The sequence below is a fragment of the Arachis duranensis genome, chromosome 7, assembly GCF_000817695.3.
Source record: "Arachis duranensis cultivar V14167 chromosome 7, aradu.V14167.gnm2.J7QH, whole genome shotgun sequence".
NCBI lineage: Eukaryota > Viridiplantae > Streptophyta > Magnoliopsida > Fabales > Fabaceae > Arachis > Arachis duranensis.
Window position 1 is genome coordinate 54,583,256 of NC_029778.3, and position 16,895 is coordinate 54,600,150.

General features: G+C 35.4%; 4 protein-coding genes and 1 non-coding gene across 5 annotated transcripts in view; 4 read left to right on the top strand and 1 right to left on the bottom strand.

The window, feature by feature from the left end:
* LOC107459047 (glucan endo-1,3-beta-D-glucosidase) overlaps positions 1–2,744 on the top strand; it is a 3,319-nt gene extending 575 nt beyond the window's left edge. Inside the window, exons 2-5 of the mRNA XM_016077259.3 lie at positions 52–716; positions 1,669–1,995; positions 2,094–2,376; positions 2,457–2,744. Of these exons, the coding sequence (XP_015932745.1) occupies positions 52–716; positions 1,669–1,995; positions 2,094–2,376; positions 2,457–2,494 (1,313 nt within the window). The 3' untranslated portion in view covers positions 2,495–2,744. The remainder of the gene's footprint in view (positions 1–51; positions 717–1,668; positions 1,996–2,093; positions 2,377–2,456) is intronic.
* A 2,914-nt stretch (positions 2,745–5,658) lies between these two features.
* TRNAE-UUC (transfer RNA glutamic acid (anticodon UUC)) lies at positions 5,659–5,730 on the top strand. The gene has a single exon. It is a non-coding gene; the product is annotated as a tRNA-Glu (tRNA).
* Positions 5,731–5,906: 176 nt separating this feature from the next.
* LOC107459049 (guanine nucleotide-binding protein subunit beta) lies at positions 5,907–8,670 on the top strand. Its single transcript, XM_016077261.3, has 5 exons — positions 5,907–6,206; positions 6,304–6,823; positions 6,911–7,268; positions 7,957–8,070; positions 8,247–8,670. Exons 1-5 carry the CDS (start codon positions 6,101–6,103, stop codon positions 8,280–8,282), a joined length of 1,134 nt encoding a protein of 377 aa, XP_015932747.1. The 5' UTR covers positions 5,907–6,100; the 3' UTR covers positions 8,283–8,670.
* Positions 8,671–9,299: 629 nt separating this feature from the next.
* On the bottom strand, positions 9,300–11,944 carry LOC107459046 (putative proline-rich receptor-like protein kinase PERK6). Its single transcript, XM_016077258.3, has 7 exons — positions 11,574–11,944; positions 10,857–11,486; positions 10,702–10,772; positions 10,540–10,616; positions 10,301–10,448; positions 10,022–10,183; positions 9,300–9,926 (listed from the first exon to the last, which is right to left on the bottom strand). Exons 1-7 carry the CDS (start codon positions 11,713–11,715, stop codon positions 9,663–9,665), a joined length of 1,494 nt encoding a protein of 497 aa, XP_015932744.1. The 5' UTR covers positions 11,716–11,944; the 3' UTR covers positions 9,300–9,662.
* A 1,348-nt stretch (positions 11,945–13,292) lies between these two features.
* On the top strand, positions 13,293–16,235 carry LOC107459060 (ras-related protein Rab7). Its single transcript, XM_016077271.3, has 7 exons — positions 13,293–13,661; positions 13,981–14,007; positions 14,181–14,280; positions 14,394–14,540; positions 14,620–14,700; positions 14,819–14,964; positions 15,870–16,235. The coding sequence occupies exons 1-7, from the start codon at positions 13,609–13,611 to the stop codon at positions 15,934–15,936; spliced, it is 621 nt and encodes a 206-aa protein (XP_015932757.1). The 5' UTR covers positions 13,293–13,608; the 3' UTR covers positions 15,937–16,235.
* Positions 16,236–16,895: the final 660 nt, after the last annotated feature.

Here is a 16,895-nt window from a genome sequence, read left to right on the forward strand (position 1 = left end):
GCTATCACTTCCTAATTAACTTCTCTTTCATTTTGTCGCCTGTTTTGCCAGAGTCACAGTCCTTCATCGGCGTTAACTATGGTCAGGTCGCCGACAACCTCCCACCGCCCGACGCCACCGCAAAGCTCCTCAAGTCCACCACCATCGGAAAAATCCGTCTCTACGGCGCCGATCCCGCTATCATCAATGCCCTGGCCAACTCCGGCATCTCAATCGTCGTCGGTGCCGCCAACGGCGACATTCCGAACCTGGCGTCCGATCCGAACGCGGCGGCTCAGTGGGTGAACGCGAACGTGCTACCCTACTACCCAGCAAGCAACATCACCCTCATCACCGTCGGCAACGAGGTCTTGACCTCCGGCGACCAGGGCCTAACCTCACAGCTGGTACCGGCGATTCGAAATGTCCAAAATGCGCTGAACTCTGCATCGCTGGGCGGGAAGATCAAGGTGTCGACGGTGCACTCGATGGCGGTGTTGACTCAGTCGGATCCTCCGTCCACGGGGTCGTTCAACCCAGCTCTCCAAGACACACTGAAACAATTACTTTCTTTTCAGAGAGACAACAAATCTCCTCTCACCATTAACCCTTACCCGTTCTTTGCTTACCAGAGCGACCCTAGACCTGAAACGCTTGCATTTTGCCTCTTTCAGCCTAACTCGGGCCGAGTTGACTCGGGTAACGGAAAGCTCTACACCAACATGTTCGATGCTCAGGTCCGTACGTTATCTTTTCTTTTGTTTATTTATTTTTTTAAATTAAAGTTGCATACCTTTAGTTTTACTCTTGTTTTTCCACATTTGATCCACGTGTCTACAATCTTTGCATTGATTCTTTAACTTTGTTCCTCTGTGGTCGGTTCGCATTTGTTGTATATTTATCTCTCGTTGAACTGTGACACCGCGGTCTTAATATTCTTCAAGTTGATATATTTTTCAAACCGAAAGTAACTTATATTATTTATTATCATTGTTTGATTTGTAGTAATATGGCTTTATTATGCAATGAGTGACTAGATTTAGAAACGCCGTGTCAAATTAAGATGTTAGATGTGTTTAGATGTAGATGTAGTTTACAATTACATAGAAATAGAAGATTATGTTAGATGTCATACATGAGTTACGTAATTTGGACTAATCGAGTTAATGTGTGTATCTTGTATTGTAGCCAAAGAAAGGTTTCTAATTAGGATTTTTGGCGTTATAGGCATAAGAGTGGAGTTATTGTTCTTATCTTTCTCAGTTATATAATTAAAGAGGGTGGATGGAGCATAACCCTGTCCTTCCTTTTCTTATTCCACTTTGAAATAATGAGTCTGTAGATTCATCACCTAAGTCCTCCAAATGACTTTGATTGGAAGACAGCCTGGCTTCCCCCAATATGGTCACAATTCGCAAATGACTGAATGAGTCCTTCCAAAGTTTCAATAATTGATGGACATGGAAAAGAAAAATGGACCATACCTAGCCTAGTGACTGACTATGATATTGGTTGGTAAAACTTTATATCTCTTTTATCATATGGAATATTAAAGAAAATGCCACACAGTGAGTAACTTTGCTGATGATTCAATCAAATGGAAATGATTCTTCTAATAAACTCATTTGGTTTGTTGTAATTTGCGCCATTTGCAGCTTTCTTTTTGATGTGGGTTAACTGTTGTAATAGGTCGATGCAGTACACTCTGCTTTAAGTGCTATGGGGTACCAAGACATCGAAATTGTGGTTGCTGAGACTGGGTGGCCCTCTCGCGGTGACAACAATGAAGTAGGACCAAGTGTTGATAATGCCAAGGCCTACAATGGGAATCTGATCAATCATCTTAGATCATTGGTTGGTACCCCTTTGATGCCTGGGAAATCAGTCGACACTTATATTTTTGCACTCTACGATGAGGATTTGAAACCAGGCCCGGGATCTGAGCGCGCCTTTGGCCTGTACAAAACTGATCTTAGCGTGTCATATGATGTTGGCTTGGCCAAGTCTAGCCAGCAGGTGAGGAAATTGCTCTACCTGTATTGAGTGTCCGAAACATTTCGCTAGTTACGATTTTCAGTAACAAATTGTCTTGTGTTATTTATTTGCCTGTACAGATTCCCCCAAGTAGTCCTAAAACTCCTGCACCTACTACGGCAGCCGGATGGTGTGTTCCTAAAGCAGGAGCATCCGATGCTCAGTTGCAGGCAAACCTCGACTATGCCTGTAGTAGTGAAGGCGTAGACTGTGGACCAATTCAACCCGGAGGTACCTGTTTTGAGCCTAACACAGTTGCGTCCCATGCTGCCTTTGCCATGAATCTGTACTACCAAACATATGGCAAGAATCCATGGAATTGTGATTTCTCTCAATCAGCAACGTTGACTTCCCAAAACCCAAGTAAGTTTTCTTGCTTAGGTTTCATATCATACATTGTATTACCGTGTTTAACACGATCTTCCTCTTCCTCCTCTTTGTAGGTTACAATGCTTGCGTTTACCCTGGCGGGAGTATCTGAAAAGTAGAGGCTTCAGCTCTTGGCAATAAATTGTGCTGATAGAATTGTTTTATAATTTTAAAATAAATTAATGAATAAGGCTTTGTCTTTTTTCCCTCTTTAAGTTATATATCTTAATTAATTTTATGTTGCTTTAATTGTAAAGTCATGTCAATTCTGGTTTGTGTAAGATACTAAGATATCTACTTATTACTTTATCAAAAAAGGTCCACTTATTAGTGTGACAATCTACAAATTCCTGTTTCTTCAATTCTCCTGTGATCCCCCACCCTACTACTCGATTTGGTTTCAATCATTCCTTTTTTATAACTACGATCTCTTGCCTTGTTGTGTAGTAGTGTAGTAATGTTATTAGACTGTCATTCGTTTTCTCGGACTGGAAATGAGTCATTTATTTTGTGGGACAGGAATTGAAATTAGGAGATTGTGATCCTAGTAATATGTTTGGAGATTGGAAATAGGAATTTAAATTTTAATTTCGAGACACAAAATTTCAATATATTCAAATACTTCTAAAAAATAACAGTACTAAAATTTTTAGTGATAGTGATTGAAATTTTTGTAATATTTCGTTTTAAAAATATTTTCATTTGAATTTTTAAATTCAAAATTTATTCTTCAATTTTCATCTTTATTTTAAACCAAATATAAAATCGAGACATAACTAAATTTATTATATTCTATACTAAACACAATACAAAAATTTAATTTAGTTTCTATTTTTTAATTTTTTATTTAAATACAATTTTATTATCCATTGTACGTCATTTATCGCCAAATAAGACAACTTTTTAATTGAAGAATCTCATGAACCAAGTGTGATACTAGAAAAATAATATGATGTATAATAAATCACAGGACTAAAGCATTGATAAAATTCATCGTATTGACTATATATTAAAAGGAAAATACAATAAAATTCAGCCTTTATTCAGCCTTTAAATTTAATATTTTATTATTTTAATTTTTTAATTAATCATATTTTCTATTTTTAAGGAACCACTTTCAATTTAAATTTTATCAACTAAAAAATCTCTAACTTCTTATCACTATAATAAAGCATTTTCTTTATTTTTTCCGTCTCTCGTACGTCATCTTCACTAATCTCTTTACACTCTTTTGCTCGGCTCATTCTTAAACGCTCCTTGCTAAGTATGGAGTGCTGCACACCTTGTAAATTCGTTAAATCTAAACTCTTCATTTGTTATATTTTATTTGAATGGTCTGGATTTAAAAAGGTAACCTGTTAATCAGGTTAATCATTTTTTATAAGTTTTAGAATTTTTTTATAAGTCTCAAATATTAGGGTGAAGTTCAAAATAAAAAAATAGTATATAAATATTAAAAACAACGTGTCTGTAAAAAAAATTATTGGACTTTAGAATTAAAATAAATAATACATAAAAAATAAGTTAAAAATTCATGTATTTTTACTATATTTATAATATATTATTTGGGATAATTATATTATTTTAGTTAATATATATTATTTAAAAAAATATTTAAAATTTATTATTTTGTATTAAGAATATTATTAAAAATATATTGTTAGTTTTTCTTAAAATAATATTTTTTTTTCTTTGGTTCAAATACTGTGATAATAAAATTTTTTTTACGTAACTGTGTCTACTCAATAAATATTATATTCATTTATTTTTATATAGTATGTAAAATAAATAATTAATGTTTAAAAAAGTTAATAAAAAAAAGAAGTATTCTTTTTTTTACCAACTTTTAGATGAATATAGAGATTATGTAATTTGAATTATAACTCGTTGACAAAGAAAGAAATACTCTTAATTATATTTAAATAGAATAATTATTTATTAGGCTCGTTCTTATACAAATAGAAAATTTTTTTAGTCTTATATCTCTAATATTTTATACCAATTAGCTTCAAAATTTATTTTTTTGAATAAATTAATAAAAAATAATACAAATAATTGTTTAAATAAAATTATATTTTAATTTTTTATTCTATTAAGTACAAGTTGAGGATAATTTGAAAATAAAAGATAATGACTGTCATGTATTTTGTGCTTTGACTGCGTCATCATTTGAGAATCATGGCGCCTTCATGGAGACCGGTTCTTCTATAGAATCAGTTTGGAGTTAGCCAACTAGCAGCAGCGGCGTCTTCCTTTTCTATGACAGCAATTTTTTCGGCTTTGAAGGTCCATTTATAGTAGAGGTGAAATGGAATGGGTTCAAGAGCGTCAAAATATGTGGCTAGACAGAACAATAGTAAAAACACCTTCTAGTAAACAAAACAGTAAAAATGCTTGAAGACATCACATCAACAATAACAGAGTAACGGAAAAATTGGATTAAATTTTTCTGGGTATTTTTTTTTATGTAAAGATAGTCCTCCATTAAACGAGCGAATTAGTTTTTTTGTTAGTGTAGGTTTGTTTGTTCACCCCATAACAAAAAAAATAATAACAATAATAAATAAATTTAATTTACCTAATCACTTTTGATAATAGGTTAACTTTTAAAGAATGCTGCACTCCCTACTTTACTTGGAGTGCACTAACTTTTGCCCTTTTGCTCTCTCTTTCATAGAGACCATATTATTCTCTCATATAGTAAAGTTTTTCTACTTCATATAAAAAAACTCATTAGTATTTTATCTACACATCTAAAGTTAGAATATCATTATAAGCTCAGCTATATTAAAAACATACAAGAGTTTCTACAGTTTTGCTATTAGTACTAATGATTTTGTAGGTTAGAACTCGGAAATTACAAATTTACAATACCAACTTTTGTAGGATGTGGTCATGTGGCAATGTTCCAAACCATTTTATTTTCAAAGGCTCACTCAGCATTTGGACTTTCTATACGTAAGCTGAGATCATAGAATAAACGGGATAAATCTTTCCCATGACTCACAAGTGACGTTGACTTATAATATAATATATGAAAAGTTTTAACGAACCATAAAAATATATTATTTTTGCTTTTTAATTATTTAATTAGTTATTAATATTTAAAATTTTGAGTTAAAGTATGATGTTATATTATTAGACTAAAAAAATTGAATTAACGACTAAAACTAATGACAAAAAATAACAAATTGTAATAATTTTTTGATATTTTTCATATAATATTAGAGAAAAACAATGTAATAATATGAGTAATGGAATTCGCAAAATCAAAGATCCGTTGTCGTCCAGCGGTTAGGATATCTGGCTTTCACCCAGGAGACCCGGGTTCGATTCCCGGCAACGGAAATTGTTTTAAGTTTTTATTTTTTAATTCATTTTATTTAACAAAAAGAACAGTTGTAACTTGTAAGTTTTACCGTTTGGAAAATTTGGATAGGTAAATGCGTGGTTTGCGGTAGTTGGGAGTGGAATATGATGGACTAAGATAAGACGATAGTGCTACTACTAGCAGAGAATAATAGGTTATAATAGGTTTCTATTTGGTCGGTAGTGATGATGATGATGATGATGATGATGGCGATGGCGACGGCGACGAAGCTATTATATAGATAGACAACTAGTAACAGTAAACACAACTTGTGTCCTGTCCATCTATGGACTAATTTGCAGTTGTAGTTACAGGTTTAGACCTAACATAACAATAAAGAATTACAAGATGTCCGTTGCAGAGCTGAAGGAGCGTCACTTGGCGGCTACACAGACCGTTAACAACCTCCGCGACCGATTAAAGCAGAAGCGCCTCTCTCTTCTCGACACTGACAGTAACTAACTTCCTCCTATTCTGTTAATCGTTAATTCCTTTGCTCCTCTTATCTTCTTAGGCAAGATCTAATTCATTACTCAAATCAAATTTCTCAGTTTCCGGCTACGCCAAATCACAGGGGAGAACTCCGGTGACCTTCGGACCCACCGATCTGGTTTGCTGCAGAACCCTCCAGGGTCACACCGGCAAGGTGTATTCATTGGATTGGACTTGGGAAAAGAATCGAATTGTTAGCGCCTCCCAAGACGGTAGGCTAATAGTCTGGAATGCGCTGACGAGCCAGAAGACTCATGCCATCAAGCTTCCTTGCGCATGGGTCATGACCTGTGCCTTCTCTCCAACCGGTCAATCCGTCGCGTGCGGCGGCCTCGACAGCGTCTGCTCCATTTTCAATCTCAATTCCGCCGCCGATAGGGACGGTAATCTCCCCGTATCGCGTATGCTTACCGGCCACAAGGGTTATGTCTCCTCTTGCCAGTATGTTCCTGATGAAGACACTCACTTAATCACTGCTTCTGGTGATCAGACTTGTGTTCTTTGGGATATTACTACTGGTCTTAGAACCTCTGTTTTCGGCGGTGAATTTCAGTCTGGTCACACTTCAGATGTGCTTAGGTATAAATGATAATTCACTTGTGTTTCAATTATAATATTATCTAAAACTTTAATCTGAGAATTTGTTTTCTGGTTTGTGGCTCTCAGCATTTCAATTAATGGATCCAACTCTAGAATGTTCGTGTCTGGTTCTTGTGATTCAACTGCCCGGTTATGGGATACTCGTGTGGCAAGTCGCGCAGTGAGGACATTTCATGGGCATGAGAGAGACGTTAGTGCTGTCAAATTCTTCCCTGATGGGAATAGATTTGGAACCGGCTCGGATGATGGAACTTGCAGATTGTTTGATATCAGGACAGGGCACCAACTCCAAGTATATCAACAGCAGCATAGTGAAAATGGCACTGCAAATGTGACCTCCATAGCATTCTCCATATCAGGAAGGCTCCTTTTTGCTGGATACACTAATGGTGATTGCTATGTTTGGGACACTTTATTGGCAAAGGTAATTGACTAATTGGTGCTTTACTGAGTGTGATATAAAATAGTAGGCTACGCATTTTTTACTCTTTAGTTAGCAACCATACTTATATGACAGGATGCTTCTGACATGGTAGTTACAAAACTTCTGTTTATTCGGGGAAAAGGGTTAGTTTAGGGTACCAATACACACTGTCCTTAATTCCTAATAAGTATTTACACATTGATATAGCTACTGCATATGAAATATTTGAGGTTGATCCTTATTTCATATGCAGTATATATTTAGATCATTGACTCCGTGATTATTTTTATCGTTTTTTCCCTGTAGTTACCAAAAATAGATGGAATGGTTGTGCTACTGTCAGTACGTTGGATCTTAGTTTTGCAGGGTTGGGTTCTTATTTTAAAAGGAGTTCATCTGAACCTTTTGAAGTAAATGACATAGGTCCAAGGTGAAAAGAACTAAAGAAGTGAAAATTCTAGTTTAGACTAATATGATTGTGAAGAATGGTATTATATGAAATATCAAACTTGAAACTTATCATATTATTTAGTAGTATACCAGAAAGCAAAACTAAAATTTAATTCCCTTGTGATACATCTTGTTATTGCCTTGATTCCGTAGACACTGTTTTCTCCTAGCAATAATTGGCACTTCTCATGTACTTGCATTTGTGAACCTTCATGTCTCATGACTTGTTTACTTCCAGGTTGTATTGAATTTAGGATCACTTCAAAACTCTCATGTGGGCAGGATCAGCTGTTTAGGTTTGTCAGCTGATGGAAGTGCCTTGTGTACAGGAAGTTATGACACAAACTTAAAGGTAACTAACTAAGCATACATTTTGTCCTGATATTGTATTTACTATATAATCTGTCATGAAGGAATGCTAGTGTGTATGAATGCTTGGTTATATCCTTGGGATATTGTAATATCTGAGTATCATCTGTCAATTTAAAAATCCTTGGTTATTTTGACATGATTGCTTGCTTCTTGCAGATATGGGCATTTGGAGGGCATAGGAAGGTGATCTGAACCATGAATGGGCAAATACTTGTACTTTTTAGCTCCCCATCAAGGCCACTCCTTGCATGCGATGTTGTTCATCTAAATCCAGATGTGAGTGATGTTTGATTGTGATGGTAGATTTGGAGACATTGGTATTGCAGTAATGCAGATGTATGTACAAGACAATATGGGGTGCATAAGGTATACCAAGTTAAGGATACCGGTACATATTTCTTCAACGTTTTTCAATTATATAGTTTTTTTGTTTTATACTTTAAAATTTAACTACGTTTGAATTTTTTTTTATAAAAAAAGAGACAATTTAAATTCTAAATGTAATGCTTAGTATAAAAGTCTTGTGTATACAAACAAAATATTAAATTGTTGGTAAAATATAATTTATACAAATTCTATACGTAACTTTACATATTAAATAGAAAATTTTGAATATTTTGTTACTTAATTGACGTGTATATTTTAAAAAAGAAAGAGAGGTTCATATATAATATTTCATACAATAGAAGTCGATTCGTTATTAGTTGGTGGTGGTTACCGCCCGTTACTATTGTAATATTTCTCTTTACATTACATGTATATAATATGCATGATTTGGATTTCGGCAAGAGAAATGCTAAAGAGCTAATTTTTTTTATCAATATTAATTAATATTTTAGTTAATATTTTATTTTTATGTTATTAGAATTTAATATTTAAAATTTAGAGATTTAGAATTTAGTTTTTAGGGTTAGAATTGACTAATTATTGACAAAAATAATGAATATTATTAATCATGTAGCATTGTTCTTTTTTTATATTTGAGATCAGAATATTTGTAGCATAGAAGAAATTACGAGCTAATAAAATTTTTTAACAATAACTTCTATTGTGTTCAAAATTCTATCAAAATAGTTCAACTATAATTTAAAATTGTACTTTACAATTAATTTTACTTTTTCTTTTTCTAAAAAGTTCCAACTTATAATATATTTTTTCCATGTTCAAATATGAATAAGTCAGAGATAAACAATCCACCAAAAACGCAAAAGGAATAGATAACTCGTATGTTCATATAAAAAATATACATTCTCCCAAGGTTATCATCTTGCATTATGCAACATAACGTGTCCAAATCCAAAAGAATTTTCAATATTGTGTATTGTATTATATACATATGGGATTCATACTCTATCCCATTTAAGTGGGATGTCCACATAGTTTAAGTGGGATGTCCCATTCCATATGTACAAATAATTTTTCTTTTTCTTTTTCTTTTTCTTTTACTCTACAAGTATGTGGTGTATATAGTATTCCTTCTCTAATCAACATAGAAAATATGCGCAAAAGAAGAAATAAATTATGGTTTAAATTTTTCCCCGGCGATGATGGGTTCTGACTTCTCAAGGTGTTTCATAGCCTCCTCGTATATTCAGTGGATGTTGATAGGTCACTGCTTGAGACAGAAGGATTGAGGCCATATTCGCTTGTTCCACCAAACTCACTGCTTGCAACTCCACTTTCTCCCAATGCTAGCATCCTGAACCTCTTCATGTCAGCGCTATATGCTGCAGAGCCATATTCACCGCTTTCGCCCATCACACCACTTTGCCCTGGTTTAACTCCTTCGTTATTAAGGACGTCTAGAGAGACATCTCCCTCCAACACTCGCACAATCTGTATATTAGTAAGTATTAATTAACGAGAAACTAAATAATCGCCATGGATAAGCTTAGTCACGTTATCCCAATTAAATCGTAGAATTTATGTACCTGGCTCATTTTTGCGCGTCTCCTTGCTGAGTGCCTAACACTGGCAGCAGCGCAAGCCACCATATTTTTCATTTCCTGCTTGTCATAATTTTCCTCTAAACGTGGATCCACTAGCCCTGTAAATTCTCCAGTTTCCAATGCTTTTGCACAGAGTGGTCTAGCCTGTTCATATAAAGTTTGGAAGTGATTATATATATTTTTTGCAGTTATGCTGTATTAACTACGATATTCTGAAACCAAAAAAAAAAAAAAATTGTTGGATGGTTGGAAGGTACATACCCAATCAACCAAACTATCCTCTTCATAATCACCAGTGTGGTCCAGTGGGGGTCGTCCTGTAATCAGCTCCAGAAGCATAACACCGAAGGAGAAGACATCAGACTTTTCAGTTAGCTTGCCACTTGATGCATACTCAGGAGCTAAATACCTAAATTAACAGACGAGTAGTAATTATTAGATGAAATTTGCCATGCATTTACCCTGAAATATATTACTATATATATAGGTTGTTTGCTTACCCGAATGTTCCCATCACACGAGTTGAAACATGAGTATTAGTGTCTTGATTGAACTTTGCCAATCCAAAATCAGCCACCTGAATGAGCAGACCTGTTAATTTCTAGGAAGAACGTAACCATTAACCAAAGCCGGAGGCACAAAGTTGCATTGATAGAACTTACTTTGGCATCAAAGTTGTTTTCAAGCAGAATGTTGGCAGTCTTTATGTCTCTATGAATAATACGAGGATGACCTAGTCAAGTTTTACTAGAGTTAGTAAATTTCATTCCGTGATTGAGAAGAAAAATAATGGCAGAGAGAGGCACGAATCGCTTACAATCCTCATGCAAGTAAGCAAGTCCTTTCGCTGCTCCTGTGGCGATTTTAAGCCTAGTTGGCCAATCCATGACAGGCCGACCCTTTCCATGAAGGTGGTATTCAAGGGTTTTGTTGGGAACAAATTCATAGACGAGGATCTTTCTTTGTTCGGAAAGGGAATAGCCAACAAGTGAGACAAGATGGCGATGATGGACACGGCTAATAGTCTCAACCTCAGCTTGAAACTCTCTATCTCCTTGAGCATCATTGGCTTTGAGGCTCTTCACCGCTACTTCCTTACCATTGGGGAGGACACCTCTGTGCACAAATCCAAACCCACCTTGACCCAACAGGTTTTCCTTTGAAAAGCCACCGGTGGCAACGGATAACTCCTCAAAGGTGAAGGTGCTCTGGTTGAATCCTAGAGCTACTGAAGGGTGTGGGGGTGGATACACTGAACCCTGAGAACCACCAGAGTAACCACTGGAGTTGCTCATCATGCTTCCACTGTATGGCTGGGAATTGGGATTCATTCCCCAACCTCCGCCTGATGTTGGTGCTGTTCCTACTGTTCCCCATGCTGCACCTGGTGGTGGAGGTATATTCATAGCATGGTCACCATCATTATTATTGTATCCCGGACCTCGTCCTGCTATCCATTTCCAAGCATGTTATAAATAAATAAATCATTCATTTCGTGTTTAATTAACTATAATCATCTATCTATATATATTACCGCCAGGTTGGGTATTAGTGAAGTAACGAATGGGAGCGTCCTCTCTTTTCTTTCTTCTTGCACGTACGACAAAGAAGAGTATGATGACAAGAAGTAAGAAACCACTTGCAGCTGCGATTCCTATTATAGCCGTCGTGCTCATTTGACCGCTATTCTCGTCCTTCGACTTCGATAGCCCTGGTGGAGGAGCTGTTCTACCTGATGGTGGACCTAATCGACTACGTGTAGGAGGTGGCGGCGGAGGAGAACTAACATCGCCCGATGCCGGTGGTACTTTGCCGGATGTTTTGTTGTTGTCGTTATTGTCAGAGGGAGAGGGAGGAGGGGGAGGAGGAGGTGACGGTGGTGGTGGAGATGAGGAAGAGGAGTCGTCCTTGAGAGGAATCGTCTGATGGGGGCGGAGGTGGGGGAGAGGAGGTGTCGGAGGAACCGGAGGGAGGCGTTGGCGAGGGAGAAGATGGATCAATAAGTGATAGGAAATCGTCGGAAGACATTTGAAATAAAGGTGTTCCCTCCTCCTCCTCCGACAATTCCCCAAAGAGGCAAGGAAGAGGATGGTTCTGATCGACTATGAAACAAAATATATGGAATGTTACCCACTCATCTCCTACAATACAGCCTAATTCCCCATTTTTAGTAACCAAGCAGGTCTTCTCTGTACTAATACCTAATAATGTCACATATTCGATGGGCTTCTTAATTTTGCATCGTTACTCGTTACGCCCCGGCTAAACAAAACACAAAACCCTTAACAAACTAACACTTATCATCATAAATCCTTCTCTATTTGTTACGTTGTTACAACTTCTTAACTAATGAAAAATGTGACTTTCACGTTTCAACTTCATTTTTAGTTAATAATACATACAACACGCACTTTCTCCCGTAATGCATGCATATGCGGTGCCCTATGTAACTAAGTATGCAACTATGATCATGTTGTATGTAATCATAATCCAGAGAGAGAGAGAGAGAGAGAGAGAGGTGCTATTAAACTAAATAACGTTTAGAACGAACTGATTAAGAAATAAAAAAAAGGGATTTTATCTACTTTATTATTTACTTTTAGATAATATTTAAAATATCATTTAAACAAAAATTTAAATGTATTAAAAAGACTAATACTATATAACTAGCAAATATTATTATTTTTTGTTAATATTTAGTTGTAATAATTTATACCTATATTTATAGAATTTTGCATATAAAAAATATATAATTTATACTTATATTTACTAGAATTTGTACATATTAATTAATACAGTTTGTATCTATATTTTTTAAATTTTACATACATAAATTAATAAAATTTATTTGATAATTATATTAATTAAATAATAATAAAAAATACTAAAAATTATTAATCACGAGAGTTTCATGCATTAAAAATATTAGAGTAAACGATTATTTTTATTTATAAAAATTTTAAATGCTAACAATTTTACTTAAAACACTAGACTGATTTTGTATTAAAAAATAATATCTATCGACAAAATTACCAAATAGTAATTTTATCAATCAAAACTTATTTCTATGGTACAAAGTATGTTTTATTTTTAGTTAATAAATTTATTAGTATTATGAACATTCTTAAGTAGAAAATGGCCGGTAATGACGATTAGCTCAAAGTATGATTGTAAAAGAATTGAAACTATGAAAGAAAATAAAATTAAGAAAAAAAAATTATCCAGTTCTAAAAGGTGATTTTGCATTGGGCGTTCTTGGTGTCTGGTGATGTGATGTTCAAGTTGTCACTGGCCACTAATCTGAAAGACAAAATAAAATTAAAAAAAAATCGAAAAAGAAAAATCAGGTAAGCGCTGCTTGGGTTGGGCAGTGTCAAGCTGAAGCACGAGACAGAGGAAAGAAAGAAAGGAGAAGCTAGCTGAGGAGCGACGAAAGTGTGAGCGGTCGCACACCGTAGACGGAAACTTCACTCATCGACCGAATTTGAAGAAATTAAACTCAATCACAAGTCACAACAAACGCAATTTCTCGCCGCCAAACACCTTTGTTTCCGATCTATTCTGTTAACATGCCTTCCCGAAGAAGAACTCTCTTGAAGGTCATCATTCTCGGCGACAGCGGGTTCGTCTCTTCTTTCCGCCTCTCAATTCTAGGGCACGCACTTTGCTTTAATCGTTTCCCTGATTCCTATCATTTTTTTTATCTTAAATTATTCCTCTGCTTCTGCTGAACTTTTCTTTCTTATTTGTGTCCAAAGAGCTTACTTATCATTTGGAATTAAGATCTACATTTTCAGATTTTCTACCTGCTAGTATTTATAACTATTGCTCTATGTGACTGTTTATGTTGCATTTGTTTGAGTTCTTAGAAGCAGTCAAACACCGGTCTTCGGTGATTCAAAATCAGTGTATTTGACGCAGTACTGTTGCTAACTTTGCAGGGTGGGTAAGACATCTTTGATGAACCAGTATCCTGTGGTACTCTTTTTTTTTTTTCCTCATACCTTAAATGTTTTCACATTTCAACACTGTATATTAATTACAGTATTACATTATTTACACAGACACCCAAAAAAAAAATATTTACACTGTAGTAAGCTGCGGGTTTGGAGTAGGTATTTCCTTTACATATGTATTTTAGATATGTTAATAAGAAGTTCAGTAATCAGTACAAGGCTACCATTGGAGCAGACTTTTTAACCAAAGAAGTGCAATTTGAAGACAGGCTTTTCACCTTACAGGTTCGTGCATTGGATACTGCTCGATCATGCTTAGCTTCTTTTAGTTTCTGTAACACGATTTGTTGCAACAATGGAAACTTTATTCTGTCTAAAATATATTCTTAACCTTGCAGATTTGGGATACAGCTGGCCAGGAAAGATTCCAAAGTCTGGGAGTTGCTTTCTATCGTGGTGCTGACTGCTGTGTTCTTGTGTATGATGTTAATTCAATGAAATCTTTTGAAAACCTTAACAACTGGAGAGATGAATTTCTGATTCAGGCATGCCTGTGTTCATTTTTGTGTATAATTTTTGCGGTTTAACAATTATGTGTTAGTAAATCTGCGGTTGTGTTGGCAGGCAAGTCCTTCAGATCCGGAGAATTTTCCTTTTGTTGTTATAGGAAACAAGATTGATATTGATGGTGGGAACAGTAGAGTGGTATGCTTTGCTACTATTATTATATATATTATTTAACTTTTTTTTCTCTCTTGTTCGTTCTTTCCAAAACTCATTGATATCAGACACCATATGAACACAAATAAATTCTTGTTTGCAGGTTTCAGAAAAGAAGGCTCGAGCTTGGTGTGCATCTAAAGGAAATATTCCATATTTTGAGACATCCGCCAAGGAAGGCGTTAATGTTGAAGAAGCATTCCAATGCATAGCAAAGGATGCCCTGAAAAGCGGTGAAGAGGAAGAACTGTAAGTTCCTAAACATGTGCTTCTCTTCTATCATGTATGTAAGCAAGTTCACACAGAGTTTGTTGCTATTTGATTGTGGACGATATTGGTGATTGCTGGAGTCCTAAAAGTTCCAAACTATATGTATAGTAATATCTTGGAATAAAAGGATTCTGTGTGTGATTAAATTTTGGTTTGGGTCAAAACTTAGCATTAATGGTAGGCAACGGGAACACCCTTATCAATCAAAAGTCGTTAATCATACAATAAGGATCATGCTTCTGTTTATTATTTTTGGCAGGGGCAGAGCTAGATGAAATATTAGAGGGAGGCCAAAAATATTTACACAATAAAATAAGACTAAAATAAAATTTTAAGGGGGGCTAAACTGAAATTTATGTATAATTTACATATAAAAATTAAAATTAGGGGGGCCGTTGCCCCCCTTTCTCTCCATTAGCTCCGCCCCTGATTTTTTGGAATTATTAATTTAGGTTTTCAATGGGAAGAAGGCTAGTTACATATACATAATCCATTACTGTACTTAAGTATCTCTAAATAGGTAAATATGAAGAGTAATAATTGGGATAAGATTTGGATAATATATTCAATGGGGTAACTACTCATTAATGGCATGTTCTACCTCCTTTGTCCTTATTTTGTTACTGCTGGTGCTGGAATTAGTTGGTGTTACACAACTGATGCCTGATTTTAGAATGAGTGTTGAAATCATCTGCCTCTATATCCCGGAATATTGCTGTATGGCTAAAGTTTCTTTCAAGTAAAACATCTTCAAAGCGTTATTTGATCTTTACTCCAGCCGTGATAGAACTTTTAATATTTGTAAATTCTATTCTTTGAATATGACACTGATAATAACGTTTTGGGGTTTTGTTCTCCTTGTGGATAATCTGTGCTTATTAAAGATACCTGCCAGACACGATTGATGTTGGAAACAGCAGTCAACAGCGATCAACAGGATGCGAGTGTTAAATATGTCACTTTCCCGTTTACATACAAATAAACTCACTTAAAAATGGCTTCTTCCTGTTTAGGCTTTGCTGTCTTTGAAACTTTGCTGTAGATTAGTGTTTGCTCAAGAAACAAATTGCCCCAAACCATTTGTAGGGTGCTTGTTTGGTTTATGTTCTTTTTTCTTTTTAAATCAGGTTAAGCTGTTGTACTTGTATCGTATTTCACTAGATTTAGATCCTCTAAAGTGAAAGAAACAGTGTAAAATCCATGAATTTTCAGCGTTTTTACCCTTGCCATGTTACTGGCGGTTATTTAAAGGTAACGATTTCAGGCCCTCTACCATTTCATTTGTGCAATTTGTTATATCTATTATATATGGAAGATGTTCAGGTATGGCAGCTTCCGTCAATTTAATCTACCCAGATATATTATAAATGAATGTGAGTGGCTAAGATCGTGGGAAGTTGTTTTGAGTGTACACCAAGAGCAGGGGTTCACAGTGGGTATGCAACGGGTGGAGCAGTTGAGAAGTGTACAAACACAGACAATCTCTCCTGTGTCCGCTTGCAACTAAAGGCTGTCCGCTTGCAACTAAAGGCTGGGATGTGAAAGCGTGAGCTGTAGTCCTAGCCGAGCTGAATTATGGTTGGGTCAGGTGTGTGGGATGCAGATCAGCTCCCATAAATGGGCCAAGGCATGTTTGAGAAGTTTGGGATGCGAAAAAATCTGGCAATGAAGTAAATTAAAATTTATGGTAATGAGTTCCTTGCGGATGATACTCTGTTGCGATTTAAAATTTGATGATAACTAAATTGAAAATACTACAATTAAAATTAGTGAATGGAATCATAAATTTTATCAACAAAAAAAAGAATAGTAAATTGTTTTTGGCTGTGAAGGAAAGTTAGGAGGGGCAAACACAAATTTGACATTAATGTGAATTTGGGACTACATAACAAGGAATTTTGTTTATCATT

Bases quoted from the DNA above. Each gene is read 5' to 3' on its own strand.
- LOC107459049 (XM_016077261.3), top strand. From the start codon at position 6,101: ATGTCCGTTGCAGAGCTGAAGGAGCGTCACTTGGCGGCTACACAGACC. The intron at 6,207-6,303 runs GTAACTAACTTC...CAAATTTCTCAG, and splicing joins CTCTCTTCTCGACACTGACA to TTTCCGGCTACGCCAAATCA. The intron at 6,824-6,910 runs GTATAAATGATA...TGTGGCTCTCAG, and splicing joins CACACTTCAGATGTGCTTAG to CATTTCAATTAATGGATCCA.
- LOC107459046 (XM_016077258.3), bottom strand. From the start codon at position 11,715: ATGAGCACGACGGCTATAATAGGAATCGCAGCTGCAAGTGGTTTCTTA. The intron at 10,449-10,539 runs GTAAGCAAACAA...CTGTTAATTTAG, and splicing joins CGTGTGATGGGAACATTCGG to GTATTTAGCTCCTGAGTATG. The intron at 10,184-10,300 runs GTATGTACCTTC...TTATATGAACAG, and splicing joins AGGATAGTTTGGTTGATTGG to GCTAGACCACTCTGTGCAAA.
- LOC107459060 (XM_016077271.3), top strand. From the start codon at position 13,609: ATGCCTTCCCGAAGAAGAACTCTCTTGAAGGTCATCATTCTCGGCGAC. The intron at 14,701-14,818 runs GTATGCTTTGCT...TCTTGTTTGCAG, and splicing joins ATGGTGGGAACAGTAGAGTG to GTTTCAGAAAAGAAGGCTCG. The intron at 14,965-15,869 runs GTAAGTTCCTAA...TGCTTATTAAAG, and splicing joins AGCGGTGAAGAGGAAGAACT to ATACCTGCCAGACACGATTG.